The following is a 24,486-nucleotide window of genomic DNA, read 5'->3' on the forward strand; positions in this document are numbered from 1 at the left end:
GATCTCCGTGCCCCAGCCCTTCCGGGTCAGGCTAGTTACCTCCCGCAGCGCAGCATGCATCCCTGTCTCCACTGACTTGCAGGGCTAAAAATGTGCAGAACCCAAACCAAAATGTGCCTGCCCATTATGTTTAAAATACCAGTTACAGATGTATTACTGTCTGGCATGGTGGCTCACGCCTGTAATTCCAGCACTTTGGGAGGCTGAGGCGGGCGGATTGCTTGAGGTCAAGAGTTCGAGACCAACATGGCGAAACACCCCCACCCCGTCTCTACTAAAAATACAAAAATTGGCCAGGCGCACTTTCGGAGGCCAAGGCGGGCGGATCACGAGGTCAGGAGATGGAGACCATCCTGGCTAACACAGTGAAATCCCATCTCCGCTGAAAATACAAAAAATTAGCCGGGTGTGGTGGCCGGCGCCTGTAGTCCCAGCTACTTGGGAGGCTGAGGCAGGAGAATGGTGTGAACCTGGGAGGCGGAGCTTGCAGTGAGCCAAGATCACGCCACTGCACTCCAAGCTGGGTGACAGAGCGAGACCTCCATCTCAAAAAAAAAAAAAATTAGCTGGGCATGGTGGCACGCATGCCTGTAATCTCACCTACTCAGGAGGCTGAGGCAGGAGAATCACTTGAACTCGGGTGGCAGAGGTTGCGGTGAGCTGAGATCGCACCATTGCACTCTAGCCTGGGTGACAGAGCAAGACTCTGTCTCAAAAAACAAACAGAAAAAACAAGTGTATTACCATATGGAAATTATTGTATGACAAAACGTGCATATTGGTTTGCTTAAATAAACCGTTCTGACTCTAACAGTACTTCAAGCCCAGCATGGAAATTTTGAAAAATCACAGATGATAAAAAACATGAGACTAGCTTGGGTCTCAAGTTTTTCTTCCTTGGAGTTTTGGTTTTTCATGAACTTTCTGGGAAATGAAATTTAGTAGTTTGGTGGCATCGATTAGTTCATAGAGGATGTAAAATGGAGGGATTGGGTTCAATGCCTTAAAAATCACAAAAGTTACAGCTGGAAAGAAAGAGGCAATTTTTAAAATTTTTTGTATTGAGGTGAAATTCACATAACAAACTCAGCCATGTTAAGGTGGACAATTCAGTGCCATTTGATTCATTCCCGATGCGTTGCAGCCACCACCTCCATCTAGTTCCAGAACATTGTCATGCCCCTGGAAGGAAACGCCCTCCCCATCAGCCCTCACTCCCCATTCCTCCCTCCCCCAGCCCCTGGCAACCACCCATCTTTGTGTCTCTGTGGATTCGCCTGTTGTGGACGTTTCATAGAAATGGAGTCAAGACAACATGTGGACCTTCGTGCCTGGTTTGTCCTGCTCAGCATGATGGCTTCAAGGTTCACGTGTGTCGCTGCATCAGGACTCACCTCCTCGCGTGCAGAACACCCCATTGTCTGGGCGACCACACATTGCCCCCCTACTCCTCCACCGATGGGCTTCGTGTTGTCGCCAACTCTTGGCTGCTGTGAACCCGTCTGACTTTTTGAACTAATTTTCAGATTCACTCTTGTAGTTTCAAGGTGTGAAACACCAAGCCATGTTGAACCTACAGAGGGTGAAAGAAACCCGCAGGCTCAGGAATTGTGCAACCAGTGGCCTGGCGGCTGCAGGTCCCCCATGCTGGGGGTCTTGACTGTGATGCTTTCCCAGGTGCCCACTTGTGTCAGGAGCCTCCAACCTGTGAACCTCGAACACACAGCTTGGTGGATGTCAGGTACAGCCTAGCAGAGCTGTTCTTTTTTTGGGGGGTGGGGGATGGAGCTTCACTCTTGTTGCCCAGGCTGGAGGGCAATGGCGTGATCTCGGCTCACTGCAACCTCCATCTCCCGGGTTTAAGCAATTAATGGTGAGGGCAGCCACATCATGGATGTGGTGGGGCCAGCCTAGATAGGAAGAAAGCAGCCAGAGTGTCCACTGTCTGCGAGGGTCACCTTGGCCCCGGACTCACTCCTGGGTAGGGCCTGTGGGGTCAGATCCCCTCCCTCAGCGAGCCCCAAGGAAGCTTGGGGTCCGACCGCCTCCATCCTGGGACTGAGTTTGGAGGCCTCAGTGCTTGGCTGGCAAGAGCAGCCACCTGGGGACACGGTGATTAATTCAGCATCAGAATGCAAGCGTGGGAGTTTCCAGGAACACTGAGGTTCAGGTCTGGGGGCGGAAGAGAAAAGCAGCTCATTCTCAAAAAGCACTGAGAGGCCAGGCCCTGTGGCTTATGCCTGTAATCCCAGTGCTTTGGGAGGCTGAGGCAGGATTGCTTGAGGCCAGAAGTTCAAGACCAGCCTGGGCAACACAGCAAGACCCCATCTCTAGAGAACATTTAAAAACTAGCTGTGCGCAGTGGTGCATACCTGCAGTCCCAGCTACCCTGGAGGCTGAGGCGAGAGGATGCTTGAGCCCAGGAGTTGTGGGCTGCAATGAGCCGTGATGGCTGCACTGCACTCCAGCCTGGGTGACAGAACGAGACCTCGTCTCTAAAGTAAATACATAAAACCTAAAAACAACGGCCGGTTGTGGTGGCTCACGCCTATAATCCCAGCACTTTGGGAGGCTGAGGCGGGCGGATCACAAGATGAGGAGTTCGAGACCAGCCTGGCCAACATGGTGAAACCCCGTCTTTACTAAAAATAAAAAAATTAGCTGGGTGTGGTGGTGGGCGCCTGTAGTCCCAGCTCCTCAGGAGGCTGAGGCAGGACAATGGCATGAACCCAGGAGGCGGAGGTTGCAATGAGCCGAGATCTTGCCACTGCACTCCAGCCTGGGTGACAAAGTGAGACTCCGCCTCAAAAAAAAAAAAAAAAAAAAAACAAGGAGAGCCCTGTAGGCCCCTCCTTAGGCTGGCCTCAGGTCTTCAGTGGCCAGAGGGTGTGAGGAACTGCGGGACGTGCTGATTGGGGCAGCCCCCACCACGCACTGGGATGCACCCTGGCTGGGACCAGTCTCCAAATTCCCCTGCATCCGTCTCAGGCTGGAAAACTCTCCAACAAAGTTGCCTCCAGTCTGGATGGGAAGCGGCCTCTCAGCTGAGCTGGGCCCTCTCCTGCAGCTGGTGCTGCAGTGACTCCAAGTGACCAGTGACACCAGGTGTGGCAGCTTCACACAGCCTTTATCGTGCCGCACTCAAGGGCTCCGGGAAGGGAACCCAGGCGGGGCCCAGTGCCATGGTGGTCTCCACTTCACCGTGGAGAGAACGGCCGGGTGACCCAACCGCAGCGAGGCCTTCAGTGTGTTCCTCACTTCCACCTGTGGCGGTCGATTCTGGCTGTCACCCTGAGCACATCCATGTGGCCTCTTGGAGTGGCCTGGGCTTCCTGGCAACGCAGCCGCCTCAGGGCAGTGTGACTTCCTGCGTGGTGGTGACTCAGGACGACAAAAGCGAGAGGCCCTGAGAGTCAGGCAGGCACCACAGGGCCTTGCTGAGGCAGCCGGGGACTCCCGCTCCTTCTGCTGACACCACTGGTGGCCGGTGAGTCAGAGGCGGAGGTGCCAGAGACCCCGCCCGACGGGAGGGGATCTGAGAGCCTGCAGCCACAGGCTCCTCCGGGACTCGAGTGCCAGGGCCGCGCAGAGCCCCTTCTCTCCTGGGCAGGCCAAGCGGGGATCCCCCAGCGCCCTAACCTGCTCTGACCACGGCAATGTGGCCTTGGGGATGTGCCTCTCCGGGTTCCAGTGCAGGACTCAGGGCCACCTGAGAAGCATCTCTAGGACATTCCAAAGATGGAACAGAGACAGCATTGTGGCCCTGCTCTGGAAGGCTGCGTGGAAGCCAAAAAGTTGTCCTGGCCTGTCCTGGAGGCGCCTTTGGCCTTGCTTCCTGTCCTTGTCCCCAGGGGCTGCACCCATCCTACTGCCTCCGACAGCAGTGCCAGCCTGGTCCCAGGCACCCTGGAGCTGCTCCATCCCCACCGGGGGCCAAGAGCTGCCAGTCCAGACCAGAGGCCCCGGTCACGTCACACAGGAGCCACGGGACAGCCGGAAGGGAAGCCAGGAGGCCTTCTTTGGGGAGCTGGGCACACGCCTGGCCTCCCTGTGATGCTCCCCTGGATGACACACACACACACACACACATGCACGCCTGTGCATGCACACAGAGCACGCATGCACACCACACCACCACACACACACCTCAAAAACCACACACGGGCGACGCCGCAGGCAGAGTGTACCACAGCCCCACAGCTGCCACCCCTGCCCTCTGGGCGAGTCCGCTTCCGAGCTCACTTCGAGGAGGATCTTTCTGGTGACAGAGCCAGTGCTGTGGGTGGGAAGGCCCCAGGCCCTGGGGCCAAGGCCCCACCTGACCACACCTCCTGCTCTGCGGCACCTGTGTCCCCCCGACCCCCCAAGCCCGGGTAAAATCATTTCTCTAGACTCTGCGGCTGGGCCCTGGAAGTCAGGCTCTCCCCGACCTGCCATGGCAGTGCCTGGTGCGGCAGAGCCTGGATGCCAGGTCTCCTGTCTCCATCCATCTCCACTCAAGGACAGGGGTGCAGGTCCCAGAGCTTTTGTCAGGACTCCCAGTTTGCAGAGCCGCTGCGGCCACAGGGCTCATGGTCCCATGCCTGCTCCACCACGGCCGTCGGCAGTGGCCCTGACCCCTGGCTGTGGCCCTGGGACCCGAGGCTCACACCAGGGCAGGAGCGTGCTCTTGGGTGTGGGTGGGGTCCACTCTGACAGGAACCTGGAAGGGCCCTCACAAGTCTGGGATCAAGGCCCTTGTCATTCAGGAACCCACGAGGGGTCAGCCAGGTCCCCAGAGGGGAAGGGGACGTGCCTGGGCTGTGCAGTCTACAGCCTCTGGGTGAAGCAGAGGCCAGCCCAGGATGGGGCTCACAGTTCTCAGGAGCCCGGGAGGTGGCACTGGGAGGGTGGGCATCCCCGCCCACCCCACAGAGAGGCCAAGCGCAGGGCAGGAGTGAGGCCACACGGCCCAGGGGGCGCATGGCTGCTGAGAGGAAGAGCGCAGTTGCCTGGGGGAGGCTGGGCACGATGCAGGGTGGACAGAGACCCCACTGCTGGGGGAGAGCCAGGCTCATGCCCCGCTGGCGCCAGAGCCTGCCCACAGCCCGGGGGCTGCCTGGGAGGCGTGGGAGGACCACACTTGGGGCCCTACACAGGCTGGGACTCATTTTGAACCCCTAAGGACAGGTTGTGGGTGAAGGGAGCCCCTTTTGGGAATGTGGAGAAGAGAGTGGGGCACCTGCTGGCCAAAGAAAGCCCTGGGCTCACACCCAATTGTGTGGACAGTGACAGTTGGGGACAGGGCACTCAGCCATGCTCCCCAGCGACTGCTGGGTGATGAGCAGCCCGACCGCAGGCCCTGGCCCTGCCAGCCCTGGGCTTAGGCTGAACCCATCAAAAAGGCCCTGCCTGGCCTCGGAGAGCCCACCATGCCCTGCGGGGTATGAGGCTGGCAGGCCCTTGAGGACCAAGCCAGGAGACATCCCTGGCGGAGACTCGATCCCAGGAAAGCGCCGGGGGTGCACTGGCAGGTTCCCCTGCAGGGAGCCAGCTCTTGGGAGCCCGGAATGCAGGCACCACCTCCCACCACCCCACAGGGGACTCCCACAGGCTCCCTCGTGTGCCAGGACAGCGAGCCCGCCTGGGAGTGGGGCAAGGGTGGACCTCACTTAAGTGCAGCTGTTCAAGGGGAGACTGTCAGGCGGGAAACCAGAGCGAGCTCTGAGAGAACCTCGAAGAGCTACTCACTGCCTCGGACACCTGCCCCCAGCCCTGCCCAGTCTACAGCATCCAAACCCTTGTCCCCCAGAGCCACATGGCTGTGTTCTCTGCCTGGGAGTCAGTCCCCAGCCAGGCACCAGGCATCCTCACCTGGAGGCAGCTGTGCCTCCCAAGCCTCCGCTGGGCACAGAAAGCTGCTTGCAGGTGCCACACCCAACTCCCAGCCCTAACCCGAGAAAGAGCCCCTGGGTGCGGGGGCACCGCTGGGCACATGCTGTCTCTGGGTGGTGCTCTCACGGTTAGGAGGCTCGGCCACATCTGCACATGGGGGTTCCTTCTCTCCAGCCTGTGCTGGGCCCAGAACGCTGACTATGCCCTTCCTCTGGCTGAGGCTGTGCCCAGCGCATGAATGCTCTGCCCACCCCACACCCTGCAAATGGCAGCTCATCCTCCTGCCTTACCGTGGGACCGAGCACGCCTCCAAGGGCAGCGAAGGGCACAGGGGCAAACCCCACAGCTGGGCTGAGGCTGACCCAGGCAGGCCCCACCTGCCCCCTGGATGCACTGAGGCGCCCGATGGTGCTGTCCCCACACCCCCAGCAGGAATGTCCTCTGGGATTCGGGCTCCTGCGGTCTATGGCTCCCATGCTCCCCGTCCCGGCCCCACCTCCCACCTGCCTGTTCCAGCGAGTGTTTCCAAGTGCCTCCACAACCAGCCAGCCCTGAAACGGGACAGAGCAGGGCCCTGACCTCGAGAAGGATGTGGGCTGGTGGACCCCCAGCCTCTCCCACATCCAGTACTTCCTGGAGCCCCCCAGTCTCCACCAGCTGACAGTGAGCCCCACCCCACTCTTCAGACTCCTCACCCGAGGTCCCACTGCCATGCCATCTTGCTGTAGTGGCCCAAGAGGCTGGGCCACCTGTCTCTGTGCCTGGGGGGAGGAATCCCCTGCTTGGGTGGACGGTGCCTACAGTCGGCGCAGCAATGTCCTGAGCACATGATCTCAGGGGAAGTCACCCCTCCAGCGGCTGACCCACACTGTCCTGGAATCTCAGCGTGATCCCACTCCACAAGGAAACACGTGTGTCATCGCCAAGCTCGGACACCAGAGCAGGAGGGAATGCTGGCCAAGTGAGCGATCTAACTCCCTCCACCTTCCCTGGCACACACGTGACCTGCCTCAGCGTCACACCCTGGTCTAGAGCCCTGAGCATGGCCACGGGGGCCTGCCCAGGGGTCCTGCTCCACAGGACCCCAAAAGAAGAAAAACGGCTTAACAGAAGCTCAAAATGACACAGATGGCCCTTATCTCAACAGAATGATGTGCATCGGCACATCTGTGTGGGAGCCAGGGTCCCCGACCCAGCACCCACGCCCCCCAGAGCCGGGCAGCCTGGCCCAATGGGCTGAGAAGCCACTTGGCCCTCAGCAGCTGGAACCCAACTGCGCTCAGAGCCAGGCTTGGGCAGCTGCCTGCCCCTAGTTCATGTACCACTGTGGCAAAGGCACACATGGACAGCAGTGTTACTGGTCATGGAACTGAAGTCTACGTAAAGGAAGAATTTCTAGAGTTTGCCGGCCATTTCATTTCACCTTGTAAGATACAACCTCAGCCCTAAAATACGCGTGCCAGACACAGGCTGTGTTCACAGGGATGGTGCCTCACCTATGTGTGCGCTGATGCCCTGGCCCAGAGAAGTGGCAGGACCGCAACCAGGCCCAGAGCACTCCCCACCCCCCAGCAGCCGCTGCAGGAGCAGAAACCACATTCCCCAGGGCAGCTGCGACCTGCTCCAGAACCCATCTAAGCACGGCCCGCAGCCCCTGGGAAGGCCTCGGCAGCACGTGGTGTTTACTCACCCAGAACTCCACAACTGCATGCAAACCGCGACCAGCTTAAAATGTGGATCCACGCTCACCAGAGGACAGGGCTGAGTGAGAACGTGCATCCCCGACCCCAGGGCCTCTGGGGGCTGGAAGACGGGCGCGGCAGAACACGGGGCTAGCGGAGGAGGCGCACCTGGAGAAGCTGCATGTGCAGGAGCAGCCAACGGGAGCGAACTCAGCATCTCCGAGGAAAGGCACCGGCACACGCTTCCCTCCTCGGCCACATCAGGCAGGTGTCGGTGTGGCCCCTCGCCCACCTCGTGGACGCTGAGGCCACAGCAAGATGAGCCGCGCAGCCAGCGAACCCGTGGAAAGCACGGCAGCCCGCAGTACCGGGAGCCGTCCTGAGGACCCACCTGTCCAGAGGTTCCTCGGAAGGAATTTCCCAACCTTGACTCTTAAACCCGCTGAGGAGAACATTCTCTTCCGACTCGCAAGTTTGCCAAAAGAGGATGGCGGGTAAGGGGGGCGCTGTGGCTGGCTAGACCCTGCTGGCATGGGGCGGGCCAAGGGCCTGTGGCCTGGAGGCAGGGTAGGGGACAGGCATCTTTTTCTTTCGAGACTCCATCTCAAAAAGAAGTGAGATTCGCTCCTTTTTTTTTCTGAGACGGAGTCTGTCTCTGTCGCCCAGGCTGGAGTGCAATGGCACGATCTCGGCTCACTGCCAGCTCCGCCTCCCGGGTTCACGCTATTCTCCTGCCTCAGCCTCCCGAGCAGCCGGGACTACAGGCGCCTGCCACCACGCCCGGCTAATTTTTTTGTATTTTTAGTAGAGACGGGGTTTCACTAAACCCCTGTTAGCCAGGATGGTCTCGATCTCCTGACCTCGTGATCCGCCCGCCTCAGCCTCCCAAAGTGCTGGGATTACAGGTGTGAGCCACCACGCCCAGCTGAGATTCACTGCTTTTAAAAAGCATTTTTAATATTTCTGCCCAAAGAGTTTAAATTAACTTTAGTTTTAAATCTAAACCTCAGAAGCAATGAAAAGACCTAGATGTGTGGAGAGAAACACTTTCCTAAAACATTCTTACTCAGCTAAAATGCAACCAGAGTTCAGCTAAGGTTCCCACACCAGTGGGCAGGGAAGGCAAGGGGAGGGGGCTGGTTCAGCAGAGAAGTTCAAAACAAACGGCTCGGAACTGACTGCTCCCAACAACAATAATGAGCAGAGTTCACAAAAAACAAAACTCATTTTCTCATTTTAAGACACAGGTCATGTTTTTTAAAACGAAAAAAAAGGAGGAAGAGGCCAGAGGTAGGAGGGGGCTGCCGTGCTTGGGCTCGGGACCTGTGTCCCGGGAATACGGGCTCAGCTCCAGTCCCTTAAACCCAATACAACACGAGGCTTTGCCAAACAAACATGGCCACAAGGCCTCCCACGTGCTGCAGTGGCCCCGGCGCCCGCCCCAGGTCAGAGCAGCCAGCACGGAGCTGCAGGGATGCAGCCTCTCAGGGACGCACGGGTTTCTTGTGCGGCACCAAGAAAAGACCAAGACAGGAAATAGGAAAAGGGACTTTATTAAAGAAAAGTCATCTGTGAGTGACTAGTTAAATTAGCATGCTTGACATTAACACTCTGGGTTGAAACCTATCTCCGTCAAATAACAAGTGGACTCTCCAAGCAAATGTCTACGGGGCAATTCAAGCAGCAACTCAAGAGCCCAGAGGAGCACTGGAGAGGAGGCCATCACTCCAACTTTCCAGTGCGACAACCACTTTTTTGTAAACACCTGTCAGATGCTAAAAATATGGCCTTACACACTACCGTCACCGAAGTTAATAAGCAATAAGATCAGAGAGCGGGAGCAGCTGTGGCACCTCTAACAGTCCAGGGCTGAGGCGCTGAAGGTGAGTTTCCAGGTGAGGTCCACTCTGCCTGGTCTCGGGCTGCACCAGGGGGCTGCTGTGGCCTGACAGCTGAGTGGAACGGCGCCACCTACGTGCGATTTAGTGTCTGGAAGATTCTAGAGATCTGCAGCATGACAGGCCCTGTTTCTGGATCATTCATCCACTGGGTGCTGTTCAGCGGGTTCTCCAGCATGTCTTCAAATGCTGCAGGGAAAACAGAGCCAGCCTGAGTGCCCACGCCCCCACTGAGCCCACAGGCACAGGCGTGACTTTCCTCTTCGGCAGCTTCCTAATGAAGAGGGTGCGTCTCCAATACAAAGGCCACACAGAGCTCACTGCTAAGTGTGCACTCTCAGGCTGAAACCCACCCAACTCCATCGGATGCGCCCATCAAATCAGATCTGATCACAGAGAATCATGCACTCAATTCTGGCAGGTGGGCAGTGTGCCTGTGCGTGCTCATGGCACCCCCACTCTGGGCAGCTGTCTAGCAGCCGCCAGGGCTCAAAAGTCATCTTCCCCAACAACTCCACTTCCAATCCCACCCTGAGAAGGTCAGCAGATGCAGAAAGGACACACACAGACGCTGTTGCAAAGTTAACAACAAACTGGAAAAACGTAATGCTCAGCCTTCAGAAAATTACTTCTTTAAAAAACCAGCACATTAAAAATGCAACACAGCACTTCTTCAAAATGAAAACTTGAGTTTTAACAGCTTTACAAAACTGTTTCCCCTAAACAGGTGGCTTTTAGCAAAAAGCTCTCCATTCCACCCACTGTGAAGGAGCACGCGTTCTGCCAGCTGCCGGCCCCTCTGCCAGGATCGATGGCTCCATGCTGACCTGACACACATGGATGCACTTCAGCATAAGTGGCCCCTGGTCTACAGGCTCCAGGGACAGTGCCCACTACAGAGTTCATAGCCATTCACGGCCCAGTAGCCCAAGGCTGAGCACAGAGCTCAGAGTGAACCCAGCTTGGCTCTGTTCATGATTGGACAATCCCCAGGCCCTAAAACAATCCTCTGGTGTTCTGATTCAAAGTCTCCAAAAACCACTTTAAAATCTCAGAAAAAGCCGGGCGCGGTGGCTCATGCCTGTAATCCCAGCACTTTGGGAGGCCGAGGCAGGCGGATCATGAGGTCAGGAGATCGAGACCATCCTGGCTAATACGGTGAAACCCTGTCTCTACTAAAAATATAAAAAGTTAGCTGGGCGTGGTGGCAGGCGCCTATAGTCCCAGCTACTCGGGAGGCTGAGGCAGGAGAATAGCGTGAACCTGGGAGGCGGAGCCGGCAGTGAGCCGAGATCGCACCACTGCACTCCAGCCTGGGCAACAGAGCGAGACTCCGTCTCAAAAAATAAAAATAAAAATAAAAATCCCAGAAAAAGACTCAGAAAGAACAAACTATAAGGTACGAAACAGCTGTTTCACACACAGGGCGGGGAACTTAATTTCCCATTTCCTCTCAATAAACAGCAAAATAAATTCTGGAAGGATGAAAGAGTTGAACAAAAAGATAAAAAGAGTTAAATATGAAAAACCACACAGATGATTATTTATCTGAGGAAGGACTTTCCTTTTTGAATTTAATTTTTTTTTGAGACAGCGACTTGCTTTGTTGCCCAGGCTGGAGTGCCGTGGAGTGATCACGGCTCACTGCAGCCTTGAACTCCCGGACTCAATGATCCTCCCACCTCAGTCCCCTGAGTAGCAGGGACTACAGGTACGTGTGCCACACTCCTAGCTGATTTTTGTTTGTTTGTTTGCTTTTTTTAGTAGAGAGGAGGTCCTGCTATGTTACCCAGGCTGGTCTTCAACTCCTGGGCTCAAGTGATCCCCTTGCCTCAACCTCCCAAAGTGCTGCAATTACAGGCACGAGCCACCATGCCCAACCTGAGGAAGGACTGTCTTCTGTATATCATAACTTCTGTATGTCAGAAAATGCCACACAAAATTAGAGAGCAAAAACCATTTACAACATGCAACAAAGGCAGATGTGCCTAATATCCAAGAAGCTATTAAGAAAGCTCTAGGATTAATATTGCAATTGAAAAACAGATGTGCTGGGCACAATGGCTCTCGCCTGTAATCCTAGCACTCTAGAAGGCAGAGGTGGGAGGCTCGCTTGAAGCCAAGAGTTCAAGACTAGCCTGAGCAAAAAAAACGAGACCCCATCTCAACAACAACAAAAAAATTAGCTGGGCATGGTCATGTGTGCCTGTAGTCATAACTACCCATGAGGATGACTTGAGCCCAAGAGGTCAAGGCTGCAGTGAGCTGTGATTGCACCACTGCACTCCAGCCTGGGTGACACAGCAAGACCCTGTCTCCATAAAAAGAAAGAAAACAAATAGATGACATGCATAGACAATATGTAAAAGAAGAAATGCAATGGCCAACAGAAAAGTATTCAACATTGCTAATAACCAAAAGGAATACAAGTTAAAACAATGGAGGTCTTGTCTATGATATGGAGGTGGGCAAGTGTGTGTGCTGGGGGCAGATCTTGCATGGACAGTGGCACCATCACTGCACTCTAGCCTGGGTGACAGAGAAAAAGCCTATTTCTATTAGGAAAAAAAAGAAGAAAAAGTTACTGGACAGACTCCAAGGCAGCACAAACTAATATACCAAGGTATACAAACAGCTGGAGAGCTAGGAGGAATATGCTTTCAGTGTGAAAGGAATCACTAAGAATAAAAATAAACTCACAAAAGACCATTCTCAAGTTTTAGAATTTGGGTACAAAGAAGATCCCTACCTCATACCACACACATACTTCTAGGTAGATTACGGACTTAAATAAGAGAAACTTTTAACATTTTTGGAAAAAAAATAAAAAAAGGAAAACGTGTTTCTGACTTTGGGATAGGAGTGTTTTCTTTTACTTTTTTTTTTGAGGTGGAGTCTTGCTCTGCTGCCCAGGCTGGAGTGCAGTGGCACGATCTCAGCTCACTGCAACCTCCGCCCCCTAGGTTTAAGCAATTCTCTGCCTCAGCTCTGGAGTAGCTGGGATTACAGGTGCATACCACCACACCCAACTAATTTTTTGTATTTTTAGTAGAAACAGGGTTTCACCATCTTGGCCAGGCTGGTCTTGAACTCCTGACCTCATGATCCACCTGCCTCGGCCTCCCAAAGTGCTGGGATTACAGGCGTGAGCCACCACGCCCAGCCATGGAGGGTTTTCTTTAAAGGTTCACATCCTAAAAGAAAACAGACACACTGAAGGACATCAAAACATGGGATTCTGCCCATCAGTGTGAGGAAATAAGCCAGAAACTGAACAACAGCATCTGCAACACAAATAATGGGAAAAGGGTCAGCATCCAGGAGGTGAGGACCTTTCTCAATGAATAAGAAAACAATCCAAGAGAAAAGCAGGCCAAACGCTGAGCGGAAGGTCTCTCACAGCCAAGGTTCTACAGGCGGCCAATACGCTTCTGAAAGAAGGCCAGCCTTCAAGATCAGGGCACGGCCATCACAGCTCGAGACACTTCCAGCCTGCTCGGGTGGCAAAGGCCCTCCCAACATCCAGGAACTCAGCTCCTGGGGACCAACAGGTCTGTAATCCCAGCACTTTGGGAGGCTGAGGCGGGTGAATCACGAGGTCAGGAGTTCGAGACCAGCCTGGCCAACATGGTGAAAGCCGTCTCTACTAAAATACGAAAAATTAGCCAGGCGTGGTAGTGCATGCCTGTAATCCCAGGTACTCAGAAGGCTGAGGCAGGAGAATTGCTTGAACCTGGGAAGCGGAGGTTGCAGTGAGCCAAGATCGTGCCATTGCACTCCAGCCTGGGTGACAAGGTGAGACTCTGTCCCAAAAAAAAAGAAAAGAAAAAAAAAAAAAAAGAACATCAGGAGTGGCACCACATGCAGACAACCCAACGAGCCCTGGGTTCCCAGTGCCTTCCGTCAACAAAATACTCCACAACCCCCACAAAGAATGCAGTCAGTCACAGAGGCCTGCTTAAAACGTGATTCTACTTACACAAAGGCAGCAACAAATGAGAGATTGTTTGAGGAGACACAAATACGGCAAAACTCTACAGGGAAGCAGAGAGGTAAGCCACGGCCAGGGCGACAGCCACACTGGAGGGAGGGATGAGGTGCATAGGGGAGGGGCACCCCAGGCCCAGAGCTGAATGGTAGATACATGACTATTAGTTTTATTCTTCTTTGAAGTTACATCGTCATATACACTTTTGCATGTGGGTATCTCACAATAAAAATAAACAACTGCCATCGAAGACCCTGATGAGTAGTAAGAGCAAAAGCCCAAACCACACCTTGTCCTCCCGTGAGCTCCTAAGCTGCTGGCGCAGCCTCCACCCCGCTGGCCCTTGGAAAGCCACTGGCACTGGTTTTCTGAAGCCTGTGTCAGTCACTGCGCAGGAGACAGTCACACCACGATCAGAACCTGACCTGCAGGCCCCACGGTGACGTAGCGGGGCTACACCCACAGGATGCCAACCTGCATGGCAGGACGTGCTGCCAGCGCACGGCGATCCTCAGCGCTGGATCCTCCGTGTCGCCTCCACAGCACCTACATGTCCTGCAAGGGAACCAGCCAGCCTCCCCGATCCGCAACTTAGCATAAAGAAGGCGCACATACCTAGCAATGTTTTCGGGTTGGTCAGGCCCAGTTGCACCACCGGGTTATCCAGGATGGCCTGAAAGAGAGGACTGTCGGGGTCGATGCCCTTGTCCAGCTCCTCCGGAGAGGGCTTCCGGTCCCCCAGCAGCCACTCACACTGCAAAGCCAAGAGCACCAATGCCATTGTTAGCGCCTTCAGTGCCTCTGCAAGACGCCACCAGCAACAGGCACGACGGCTCCTGCACCTTTTTTTTTTTTTTTTTTTTTTTTGAGGTGGAGTCTCGCTCTGTCGCCCAGGCTGGAGTGCAGTGGCGCAATCTCGGCTCACTGCAAACTCCGCCTCCCGGGTTCGTGCCATTCTCCTGCCTCAGCCTCCCGAGTAGCTGGGACCATAGGCGCCCGCCACCACGCCCAGCTAATTTTTTGTGTTTTTACTAGAGACGGGGTTTCACCGTGTTAGCCAGGATAGTCTCAATCTCCTGACCCCGTGATCCGCCCGCCTCAGCCTCCCAAAGTGCTGGGATTACAGGCGTGAGCCACCGTGCCCAGCCAGCTCCTGCACCTTTCTGTGAGTTCCTGTTGAGTCCCCAAGGCTGATCTCACTGGAAGGGACCCTACCATGAAGACAAACCCAGTCTGGATTCACTGCTGTGCATGTCAGACCAGGCCAGAGAAGGAAGAGCTAGTCTGCTTTTCTCTGCAGACCCTGGTGTTGCAGAGATCACTGACTGCTGCCACTTCCCCGGTTACCTGGGCTAGCATGGCCCACCCAGGAGTGTTGCGAAGGTGATTAACAAATGTACCAAGCGCCCAGCTTGCCTGTGGTCCTGTTATGGGCAGTCAGTAGTGCTGCAGCCATGAGGACACAGGCTCCTCATCTCTGTCTTGGAGGTGTGAGCCACGAACTCCACTGGCATGGGGGATGGTGGGGGGGTGTGTCGGCCACCACAGGGCCCTCCCCAGGCACAGCTCCATCAGCCCAGCTGGCACACAGGCATAGGACGGGAATCATTCTTAGAGTCAGTTTAATCAGATAAATGGGCTGGGTGTGGTGGCTCATGCATGTAATCCCAGCACTTTGGAAGCCAAAGCAGAAGGACTGATTGAAGCCAGAAGTTCAAGATCGGCCTGGGCAACAAAGGGAGATCTCGTCTCTAAAAAACTAAAATCACTAGCCGGGCATGGGGGTGCATGCCTGTAGTCCCAGCTACTCAGGAGGCTGAGGCGGGAGGATCGCTTGGACCCAGGAGGTTGAGGCTGCAGTGAGTGTGATCACACCGCCGCACTCCAGTCTGGCAGACAGAGTGAGACCCTGACTCCAAAAAAATTAAAAAAAAAAAGATAAATGAACGAATTACCCATCCATAAAACAGATACATATAAGGCACCCTTTTAAAAAGACAAAGCCTAGAACTCTGTATTTTTAAATTGTTATACTGTTTGAGCCATCTATCCTACCGTCTCACTTTAAGAGCCACACAGCCAGCTGCATGTGAAAGCAGACAGACACACGGCCTCCACCATGCCCGGGCACTCGTGAGTGAGGCTCCCTGCACTCGCTCAGCCTCACACTCACTCACCACAGCCCACACTCACCCACTGCAGCCGACACTCACTCACCTCAGCCCACACTCACTCACCTCAGCCCACACTCACTCACCACAGCCCACACTCACCACAGCCCACACTCACCTCAGCCCACACTCACTCACCTCAGCCCACACTCACCTCAGCCCACACTCACTCACCTCAGCCCACACTCACCACAGCCCACACTCACTCACCTCAGCCCACACTCACCACAGCCCACACTCACCTCAGCCCACACTCACTCACCTCAGCCCACACTCACTCACCACAGCCCACACTCACCACAGCCCACACTCACTCACCACAGCCCACACTCACCACAGCCCACACTCACCTCAGCCCACACTCACTCACCTCAGCCCACACTCACTCACCACAGCCCACACTCACCACAGCCCACACTCACTCACCTCAGCCCACACTCACTCACCTCAGCCCACACTCACTCACCTCAGCCCACACTCACTCACCACAGCCCACACTCACCTCAGCCCACACTCACTCACCTCAGCCCACACTCACCTCAGCCCACACTCACTCACCTCAGCCCACACTCACCACAGCCCACACTCACTCACCTCAGCCCACACTCACTCACCACAGCCCACACTCACCTCAGCCCACACTCACTCACCTCAGCCCACACTCACTCACCACAGCCCACACTCACCACAGCCCACACTCACTCACCACAGCCCACACTCACCACAGCCCACACTCACCTCAGCCCACACTCACTCACCTCAGCCCACACTCACTCACCTCAGCCCACACTCACTCACCTCAGCCCACACTCACTCACCACAGCCCACACTCACTCACCACAGCCCACACTCACCACAGCCCACACTCACTCACCACAGCCCACACTCACCACAGCCCACACTCACTCACCACAGCCCACACTCACCACAGCCCACACTCACTCACCACAGCCCACACTCACCACAGCCCACACTCACCTCAGCCCACACTCACTCACCTCAGCCCACACTCACTCACCTCAGCCCACACTCACTCACCTCAGCCCACACTCACCACAGCCCACACTCACCTCAGCCCACACTCACCTCAGCCCACACTCACTCACCACAGCCCACACTCACCACAGCCCACACTCACCTCAGCCCACACTCACTCACCACAGCCCACACTCACTCACCACAGCCCACACTCACCACAGCCCACACTCACTCACCACAGCCCACACTCACCACAGCCCACACTCACCTCAGCCCACACTCACTCACCTCAGCCCACACTCACTCACCTCAGCCCACACTCACTCACCTCAGCCCACACTCACCACAGCCCACACTCACCTCAGCCCACACTCACCTCAGCCCACACTCACTCACCACAGCCCACACTCACCACAGCCCACACTCACTCACCACAGCCCACACTCACCTCAGCCCACACTCACTCACCACAGCCCACACTCACCTCAGCCCACACTCACTCACCACAGCCCACACTCACCTCAGCCCACACTCACCTCAGCCCACACTCACCTCAGCCCACACTCACCACAGCCCACACTCACCTCAGCCCACACTCACCACAGCCCACACTCACTCACCACAGCCCACATTCACTCACCACAGCCCACACTCACCTCAGCCCACACTCACCTCAGCCCACACTCACCACAGCCCACACTCACTCACCACAGCCCACACTCACTCACCTCAGCCCACACTCACCGCGGCCCACACTCACCACAGCCCACACTCACCTCAGCCCACACTCACCACAGCCCACACTCACAGCCCACACTCACTCACCACAGCCCACACTCACTCACCACAGCCCACACTCACCACAGCCCACACTCACCTCACCAGAGCCCACACTCACTCACCACAGCCCACACTCACCGCGGCATTCTGCTGGTTGTTGTTCACTCTGAGGGCGTCTATCACCTCCTTCTCGTCGAACCCCATCTCCATCAGGGAAATGACGGCCTAGAGGACAGCACAGCCGTTAGCTCGCTGGGGGCGGCAGGAGGCCGAGGAACCAGTGCCCTGCGTGCAGAGGGGCCCGCTCCCCGCACCCTAGTGGAGGGTGCTCCCAACAGCACTGCGGACGCTCTCCGTCCACCTTCTTTCCTCACAGCTCTACGGAAACAGATCTTGGTTTTCAGCATCCTAAAGCCGAGGAAGTGCAGGGATGACTGTAGTTAGCAGAGCCAGGGGGGCAGTGCAGCTCCCAGGCTTGTCTTCAGGGAGCCACAGGTTGTGACAGATAGAAACTTTTCTTTTTATCCCAGAACTTTACATTAAATTACATTTTAAAAGAAATAAAGAAAAGCATTTGTCTCCACGGAACCCTGGGCAGGGAAGACCTGAGCTGTGAAGCCGGGGGTTACACTGCAGGACATGGGGGGGCAGGACCCCACTCATCACCGGCAGAAGCAAACTCAGAATCACCCCAGGTGGATGTCTACAGCCTGGCCACATGGAACTCCATGGAAAACACGAGCCCCGCAGGTGAGGCCACAGCACAATGTCACACACCCCAAGGAAACGATCAGTGCCACACGTGAGACGACAGCGTGCACATGGAGCAGATCTGCCATCTGAGCATGTCGGAGACAGACAGAAACCTCCAAGGAGGAAGTAAAACCCGAATCAAAGAACACGAGAGAAGGAAGAACGGGGAGACGAGGCGCAGGCGAGGAAGGTCCACACACACAGGCGCAGGGACCCTTCAGCCATGCAGACTGTGCCATGGAGGCGGCTAGCAGCCTGAGCAGCCCCTCGCTCACGGACACCCCCCACGGCAAATGACCCTCCCGATCTCTGGGCAGGGCCCCCACCCCGCAGAGAGGCTGCTGAACAGGGGCGGCTTGTGGATGAGTGGTCAGCAGGAACTGTAAAATATCAAGTTTTTCAAAAGGTCACGAATGTGGCAACACAGGAAACTGGGGCGCCTGGATTCAAGCCAGGATAACTTACAGGTGTGCTCAGAAAATCGGGCCACGGTCCCCAGGCCCACCGCCCCCAGGCTCGCCATTTCCCAGGCCCGCCTGTAAACCCCTGCCCCAGCTTCTCTCTCCTGGGACAGGAGCCAGCTCAGCCCAAAGTCAGCCACGCAGCCCCAGCTTCCTTGCCATGGCGTCACCTCAAGGGAAGACATGGAGACTCTGCCTGGCGACAGGTCTAGTAACACATACCCGAGCATCAGCCCGAAACTCCCTTTTCCTCCGGATCTTCTTGAAGATTTCCGTTAGCTCATCTCTGGCCTCCTCATCGGTGGTGCTGGCTCCTGCGGCAGCCTCGGAGGCGGCTGCTGTGGCCCCCTCGGCCCCTGGGGGAGCTTGGCCTGGAAGAGGCGTGTCTATGGTCGGGTCTTCTGCGTGTTCAATTAGCCACTCCATGGCCTGGGGCACCGACATGCTGCAAGGCAAGAGACTCTTTCCAACACCCCCAGACTAACGGACCGGGGCCTTCGCCTCCTGTCTATTCCCAAGAAGAGCCTCTGCTACGGTAGTGGCTTCTCCAGCATCAGCTGGTGACCCTTATAACGAGAACCTGAATGAACACAGGTGCGACTGAAGCTCTGGTCCTTGCCTCAGACCACCTTGAGACCCTGGGCAGAAACAGAAGCCCATGTCTAAGGAGAGGCAAGCGGACCCAGAGGTCTCTGCTGAGGGCTTAGATAGGGAGCACAGGGGGAACTGCCCCCGGCTGCCCCTGGATCTCAGATTATTCATTTTAGATCTGAACACAAGCAGGGCAAGTAACTCACACGGGAATCCTGAGAAGACTGTTAGAGGCCGTGTCCCTGCTATGAACGGGATTCACCTTGAGTTCTCATACAATGGCCCAAAGAGAATTTACACGACTGTTCTGTCACATTCACCCCAAAAACACTTTGGAGGCATGTATTTAAGGTACCTCTTCAAAACCCCACACGTTAGAAATTATTCAGTCAAAGAGTTTAGGGTAGGAGGACGTCACCCACGGTGGGAGCCCCACAAGACCAGGCCCCACGTGTCTCCAGCAAAGGAAGGAGGTGGCCCCCACGCACTGGTTCAGCTGAAGGGCCTTGGTGGCTCTGTTCTCCGGAAAGCCCATCTCCGTGAGCTGCCGCAGGGCGGCCTCGTCCACACGCTCATCCTCGTCCTCGTCCAGCATTGCTGCAGGGAGACGACACGGCCATGAGGGCTCCAGCCTCAGGCTCAGGGGCCTTATCTGAGCACAAACATTTGCAGCAATTATCTGTCTGAGCTCCGCCTGCCCGCCCTCAGGCATATCAACAGGAGTTGCCGGTGAGGCAGGCCCCAGGCCCTCATCAGCGCTTCCATAAAGCACTGAGGTTCCGGTCAGCGCGTGGAGCTGCAGATGCTCCCCAAGGCCGGCAGTGAACCGCACCTGGAATGCAGCATCGGGGTTGACTCATACCATTCGCCTTCTTAAACAATTCCACCGCATCTGGGTTCAGCGCTAACAGCTTCTGCGCCACCTCGATGAGAGACACCAGTATCTTCCGGAGTTCTGTCTGGAACTGTGGTGAAAAAAAGGAGATCAATTCTCTAAATGTCTAGCAAACCTCCTTGGATCTACGACTTGCTCCCCTGTCCTAGAATCTTGATTCTGAGAGTCGAGATGACACTGCTTTCTTGCAAGACAGGCAGGGGATTGGCAGGGCCAAGAGCCTCCCTGCAGGTGGGACTGAAGCCAGTGGAAAGGGACAGGAACGCCTGGTGATGGTCGCCCAGTGCTGGCCTGATACTCAGCCTGTGCCCAGTGAGGAAACCGTCGGCCCAACTGGCGCAGGTGCAGGGCAAGCTGAAGACCCTCTCTGGCGTCACTGAAGAGAACAGAATCATCTGAGGCTCCAGGCCCACGAGTCTGCCAGCCCCCAGTGGAGGCATGGCTGCCACACAGCGTCGGCAGCGGCCATCACTGTCCTCCCCAGGCAGGAGGAGCCGTGGGATGGACCGGAGATGCCCTCCAGAACAGCTCCTGGCTACAGGGCCTAGAGGTCAGGTGTCAGCTGTCCCTACTCTCACACAAGTGTGAGCCTTGGTGTGGACACCACACTAGAGAAATACCTCTGAGCTGGACACACACAGGATGGGAGACACACATGCTGGCTGCTAGGGAAAAGCCACCATGCCCTGGTCAGCACAGAACTCTCTGGAAGACACCCCAAGAGGTTCATTCCTAAAATGAAACAGGGCTTATGGCAGTGTCCTTAGGTTGGACTGGCATCAGATGAAGTTGGAAGCCAGCCGTCCTCCCACCCGGCACAGCACCTGCCTGCCCTGCCTGCAGCGGCATCCACATGAGCACTGCAAACACTTTTCTTTTTTAACTTAGAATGTTCTGACCCAAAATAACTCACGGGTTCAGATTTGCGGTTTTTTTTTTTTCTTGAAACAGAGTTTCGCTCTTGCTGCCCAGGCTGGAGTACAATGATGCGATCTCGGCTCACTGCAACCTCCGCCTCCCAGGTTCAAGTGATTCTCATGTCTCAGCCTCCTGAATAGCTGGGATTACAAGTGCCTGCCACTACGCCCGGCTAATTTTTGGTATTTTAATAGAGACAGAGTTTCATCATGTTGGCCAGGCTGGTCTCGAACTTCTGACCTCAGATGATCCACCCACTTCGGGTTCAGAATTCTATCTAAACATTTTTGCCAAACTCAGGGCCGGACTGACGTTTTCCCAGGGGTATCTATCTTTTCAGTCCTGCCTTCAGATGGCTTTCCAACTCTTACTTGAAAATAATTTTTGATTTACAGAAAAAATGCAAAATAGTGCAGTCCTATAGACCCGCTCACTGGCTTCCCCAAATCGTTCCAGAGAATCTCCTCCTGCTCCCCCGCCCCGCGGAACCCCCCCACAGCAATCCCCCACACGGGGACCCTATGCGCCTGCCACCGCTCTGGGCTGACACTCACGTCTCTCATGTTGGTCTGGACTGCGGCCCGGTCCATGTTGTAGGAGGGCAGGTTGGCGGTGGCCCGGAGTATGGCCTCTTTATCTGGAGCTTTCTGGTCTTGTTTTTTCTACACAGAAAAGTAATCAGAAAGTCTGAGATGAACGTAAGAGCAGCAAAAAGATGATGAAAACTGAATCAGCAGAGCTCTGCCCAGGAAAGACTCCGTCTCCTTTAGAAGCCAGAGGTGTAAACTCCTTGATGAGCTGGGGGAGCCTGGAGAGTTCTGCGCAAGGCCCAGGGACAGCAGACGTGTCCTCAGCGTCTGCTCTGATGTAAATAAGATTGAAGCGGTAGGTGAGGGACAGAGCAGGAGCAAGGGTCACAGAGCGACAACCACACAGGGACTGTGGCAGGGCTGGGGCAAGGGAGGCGACTCCAGAAGAACCACCCAGGCTGTAGCTGAGCCCTGAGGCCAAAACCACAAACTCATTTCTGCTCCTTCTGGAAGCTCCTGACAGGCAGTTATGGTGGTAGAAACTCACGAGAACAAAAGTGATGGGAGAGGAACAGAACCGGAAGAGTGACAGCACATTCTCAGAAGACAGCAGAGGATGAGGATGGAGGGATCAGCGGAGCTACAAAGGCTCAGGTCAAGAGCAGAGCATGGACGCAAGACCATTCCAGCCTCCTAGAACCGCATCGGTGGCAGGGCACAGGGAGCGAGCCTCAGGAGCTAGCGCTCCATCCCCTGCCGCCCTGCCCTGTGCTCCCCTGCCATCCAGTCCTACTGGCAACTCCCAGAGAGCTGGGCTTGAGACCCCGGGCCAGGAGCCCTAGGCTCATGAGAGGGAAAGAGGCACCCCAGCACCCTCAACAGGGAGACCCAGCAGCAGCGGAGCAGGGCAGACACAGCCAAGAGGTGGCGGGGGGGCAAAATGGCAGGGTCTGCACTCAAAGGGCAGTGCCCCAGCCAGCCAGCCAGTCCCAAAGCACTGCTAACCAGATCCAGGGCCTCTGGAAGGTGGCGCATGCCTGTAATCCCAGCACTTTGGGAGGCTGAGGTGGGTGAATTACTTGAGGTCAGGAGTTCGAGACCAGCATGGCCAACATGGTGAAACCCATCTCTACTAAAAATACAAAAATAAGCCCAGTGTCCTGGTGCACACCTGTAATCCCAGCTACCCAGGAGGCTGAGACAGGAGAATCGCTTGAAACTGGGAGGTGAGCTGAGATCACACCACTGCATTCAAGCCTGGGTGAGTGACAGTGAGACTCCATCTCAAAAAAAAAGAAGAGGAACAACAGAAAGCAGCACAAAGTGAGGAGCCAGGACGGAAGAGGATAGTGTTTATAAGCCAGGACACACGGCCCACAGAGGAACACACCAGAATGCTAGAAGACATCATCTGAGGAGGAGAACTGGCTTAGGAATTTAAACATGTTACAGTCAGATCAAAAAGGCTACAGAATGCTTAGAAGATAAAATCAAGGAATCCCTCAGAAAACAGGCTTACCAGCCAACTCATGAGAGTTACAGAAAGAGAAAACAAGGAGATCAAAAAACCAATTCAGAACATTTTCCAGGACTAAATTTCCCAGAACTCAAACACCTGAATCTCCAGAGTCAATGTGCCGGGCATAGCAAAGAGAAAAAGACCTGCAGCAGAGACACCATGGAATATTCCAGAACACTAAAGCACACCAGATGGCAGAAGGTTCTACAAGGAGCAGAGGAAGGGGAGGCAGCTGGTGCAGGGAGGAGCGGCTCAGAGCTGCTTCACGTACTGCATACGGCTGGCGCCCCCTCCACAGCTCCTGCGCTGGAATACAAGGCCTCAAGACGGTTTCCCCTCCCGGGCACTAGAGGAAGTCAGGCTCCACCAGACCAAGGGACAGATCGAGAAGCATAAGACACCTGGTCCTGAGGCAGGCAGAACTCAAGGACGGCTGCACGCTCCCCGGGCCTGGCAGTTGCCCGTGCGTGGCTGCAGAGCATGAGCAGGACACATTCCACTCTGGGGTCAGGTTACATCACGCAGCACAGCCGACTCTGGGGAAAGAGCATGATCCTTGGTGGGCCTCACCTAATCAGGCAGGTCCTTAAAAGGGATGGGTCTCTTTCTGGAAAGAGAGATTCAACACTTCAGAAATGCTGTTGCTGGCTCTGAAGGAGGAGGAGGCTGTGTGGGTAGGAATGCAGGCTGCGCCCAGGCCCTGAGAGCAGCCCCTAGCTGGCCGCCAGCAAGAAAATGGGTCGGAACTGGACTCTGCCAACCGCCGGAAGACCTCAGAAGCAGAATCTCCCCCAGCCTCGGAAACGAAGGCAGCCCTTCGGCACCCTGAACACAGCCTGATTTCAGCTCGAGACCCTGAGCACAGAAACCAGCTGAGCTCACCCAGCCAGACTTCTGCCCTACAGAACTGCAAGCTACAAGCCGAGTGCTGTTTTAAGCGGCTACGTGTGTGGCGATTTGTTAGGTGGCAATGGAAAACTTGCATAGACTTAGCAAACTCTAACACAGGAGAGAGGCAGGAAAGCCAGGCTGTGCAGCAGGCCTGGAAAGCAGCGACTCAGACAGATGCGCAGGCCAGAGGGATCTGGAGGGAGGGAACGCCCCAGTGACCTAACATCTGTGACTACGTTTCCAGAAGCTTTATCGGCTCTGTGGAAGAGCATGAAAAAATCAGCGATAAGCCTATAAGAAACTCAACAAGCAAACAAAAGGAAGAGGCAAATATTAATTCCAGGAAAAATACAGTTGTGTAAGAAGGATGGATAATCTTAATTTATTTTGCTCACAGCTGAAAACTACACTTCAATTATACTAGTAATGAAAACCCGGAGATCTTCAACATTATGATCTAACTCTCAAGGGAAGAGAGAGGGAGGTGCTATAGCCTCTTCATTAAGAAGTCAATAGAAACTAAAGTTGGTCATTCAAGAAATAATAATATACACATA

General features: G+C 55.4%; 1 protein-coding gene across 8 annotated transcripts in view; it reads right to left on the reverse strand.

Annotated features, from left to right (window-relative positions):
• Nucleotides 1–1,041: 1,041 nt before the first annotated feature.
• Nucleotides 1,042–24,486, reverse strand: part of UBAC1 (UBA domain containing 1) — a 34,042-nt gene continuing 10,597 nt past the window's right edge. For 3 of the 8 annotated variants that reach the window (XM_054520903.2, XM_063714525.1, XM_063714526.1), the window contains 7 exons: nt 21,544–21,651; nt 20,009–20,141; nt 19,665–19,773; nt 18,808–19,030; nt 17,510–17,596; nt 14,058–14,196; nt 1,042–1,573 (listed from right to left, as the gene is read on the reverse strand). In XM_054520903.2, the coding sequence (XP_054376878.2) occupies nt 1,212–1,573; nt 14,058–14,196; nt 17,510–17,596; nt 18,808–19,030; nt 19,665–19,773; nt 20,009–20,141; nt 21,544–21,651 (1,161 nt within the window). In that variant the 3' untranslated portion in view covers nt 1,042–1,211. Of the gene's footprint in view, nt 1,574–9,093; nt 9,644–14,057; nt 14,197–17,509; nt 17,597–18,807; nt 19,031–19,664; nt 19,774–20,008; nt 20,142–21,543; nt 21,652–24,486 lie in introns of those variants that run through there. The other 5 variants (XM_054520905.2, XM_054520906.2, XM_054520904.2 and 2 more) reach the window with 5 other exon arrangements.

The sequence above is a fragment of the Pongo abelii genome, chromosome 13 (genome assembly GCF_028885655.2).
Source record: "Pongo abelii isolate AG06213 chromosome 13, NHGRI_mPonAbe1-v2.0_pri, whole genome shotgun sequence".
In the NCBI taxonomy this organism is placed as follows: domain Eukaryota; kingdom Metazoa; phylum Chordata; class Mammalia; order Primates; family Hominidae; genus Pongo; species Pongo abelii.